The sequence below is a fragment of the Nannochloropsis gaditana genome (genome assembly GCF_000240725.1).
Source record: "Nannochloropsis gaditana CCMP526 unplaced genomic scaffold scaffold856, whole genome shotgun sequence".
NCBI lineage: Eukaryota > Eustigmatophyceae > Eustigmatales > Monodopsidaceae > Microchloropsis > Microchloropsis gaditana.
Genome location: NW_005803097.1, coordinates 9,186 through 11,319, shown reverse-complemented (window position 1 = coordinate 11,319; position 2,134 = coordinate 9,186). Strand labels below are relative to the sequence as shown.

Below are 2,134 nucleotides of genomic sequence, written 5' to 3'. Positions count from 1 at the left end.
CCCCCTTCTCCTCCCCCCACCCCGACTGTCGCACCTGTCTGCCTTGGAAAAGGCATTTTATGGTCGTAGGAACAAAAGCTGTGATATTACCCTGTGGTTCGGACTTGGTTTCGGTGACACCTGCCGCTGATAAGCCCGGTCGGTCATCTCACCCGTGTTTCGACCCCTGGCAGAGGCGCCGGCTATCTTTTTGGAAGCAAGGTCACCCGGGAATTCAACCAAGTTAACGGCCTCGAACTCATCTGCCGAGCACACCAACTCGTCATGGAAGGTAAGCCTTCCGCGCCCCTGCTCTCTGGCTGCGAGGGGTTGACGGCTTTAACATGGGCCAGCACTTCTTATGTCTTTGGTGAAGTTGAGCGGCTCCTGAGGTCTCTCGGTCCCGTCCAAGACAAGTCGTAGAAAGTTTTTAGCATCCTCCGATACTCGTTGCCTTCTAGAGTCACACCTCTTGTCCCCTCGTCATCCCTCTTGCCCTGTCTGCAGGTTTCAAATATCACTTTGCCGAACGCTCTCTGGTCACCGTCTGGTCCGCACCTAATTACTGCTACCGGTGTGGGAATGTGGCGGCCGTGCTCGCGTTTGACGAGAACTTGAACAGGGAGTTCAAGATGTTTAAAGGTGAGGTGGTGGGAGCAAAAAGAAGAGGAAAAGGCGAGGGTGCCGCAAATGAGCATGTGAGAGGTTTGCCGTGTGTGTCCATGGCCGCCTGTTTCTATGGCTCTCTAAGCTCTTTCCTTTTCCATGCCCGTACTGTACAGAGGTTCCCGAAAGCAATCAGGCGGAAGAACGACGAAATCTCGTGCCCTACTTCTTGTAACTTGCGCCGAAGGATACGGACAGGGGGGGGGGATGAAAGGCAAAAGACGTCCTCAAGCATAGAGGTCGAAAATTTTGATGACAATTTAGAGGCGGAGTGATCGGGCGTGCAAGCTGTATAAATAAGACACATGATCTCGTCGAGGATTGCCTGGAAGTGTAAGTCTAGGTCGCCTGAGCGAGGGCCTACGATCTCGTCTTGTCTACATAAGTCCTTATCCTGCAACAGCGAAGAATGGGAGTCTTCGAAGCCGTAAAAGAAAAGTGCGGGCTGACAATGGGATCGCACTTTTATCGTCTGTGCGTGTCGTGCTGCTCACTTTTTTTCCTTTTGGCGTCGGGAGTCGTCTGCCAACATCTTACCGCCTGTGGGAGTGCACACGTTCCAGGCTTGTGTAGCCCACACAGCGAAAGCGTTCGATTTATGCGCTTCTTTTATTTTGCTCCTTGGCCGCTGTTTGTTCCGTCCCCCATCCATTCATGTTTTTCGTTGAGCCCCGTCATGATCACAGACTTCCTCCTCTTGGTTCCATTAAATCCATAAGAGCTCCGTTCCTTCCTCCCGCATCGCTCCCGCCGACAATAGCCTCATCTTCCTCCCCCGGCGGTACTGGTCGCTGCTGCGGCCGCCGTTGGCAACCCCGACCCTGGGGGGGAGGAGAAGAGGGCCGCAAAGGTCTGTGGTGGCAAGTACTGCTGCAAGGAATGCCGAGGGGCGTTGCGGAGAATCCAGGGATGCGTGGGTATTTTCTCCAAGGGCAACCGGTGCGTCGGCTCCTTGACTAGCAATTTTGCGATCAGGTCTTGGGCCTCAGGGGATACCTCTGAAGGGAAACGGAGATCCACTCGGCTGATCCTCCGGTAGGTAGCTTGATGGCCCTCCGCCTCGAAAGGAGGGTTGCCGACCAAAAACTCGTACATCAAGACCCCAAGGCTCCAGACGTCGACCCACTTGTCGTGCTTTTTCCCTTCAATCATTTCGGGGGGCAGGTAGTCCAGCGTCCCGCAGAGTGTCTCTCGGCGCGAAGACGGGGCGTGGACGGACCAGCCGAAATCAGCAATCTTCAACTCTCGCCGCGGCCCAAGCAGCAAATTCTCCGGCTTAATGTCCCGGTGAATAACGTGCTTTTTGTGGCAATACCCGAGGGCAGAAGACATTTCCAGAATGAACTGCGCCGATTGCCTCTCAGAAAAGTGGCCTTGATTGGTAAGGTGCTTGTAGAGCTCTCCATGGGGAGCGTACTCAAGAATCAGGTAGATGCGTTTGTCGTCATAAAAATAACCATACATGCGCAGGATATTTTTGTGTCGTAGG

The 2,134-nt window shown here is 54.1% G+C and overlaps 1 protein-coding gene across 1 annotated transcript; it reads left to right on the top strand.

Annotated features, from left to right (window-relative positions):
• Positions 1–1,835: 1,835 nt before the first annotated feature.
• On the top strand, positions 1,836–1,937 carry NGA_2001220 (uncharacterized protein; the record flags this gene model as incomplete). The annotated part of the gene is made up of 1 exon (XM_005853511.1): positions 1,836–1,937. A coding segment is annotated over one exon (101 nt), but the record flags the coding sequence as incomplete, so codon positions are not given.
• Between the last annotated feature and the right edge of the window lie 197 nt (positions 1,938–2,134).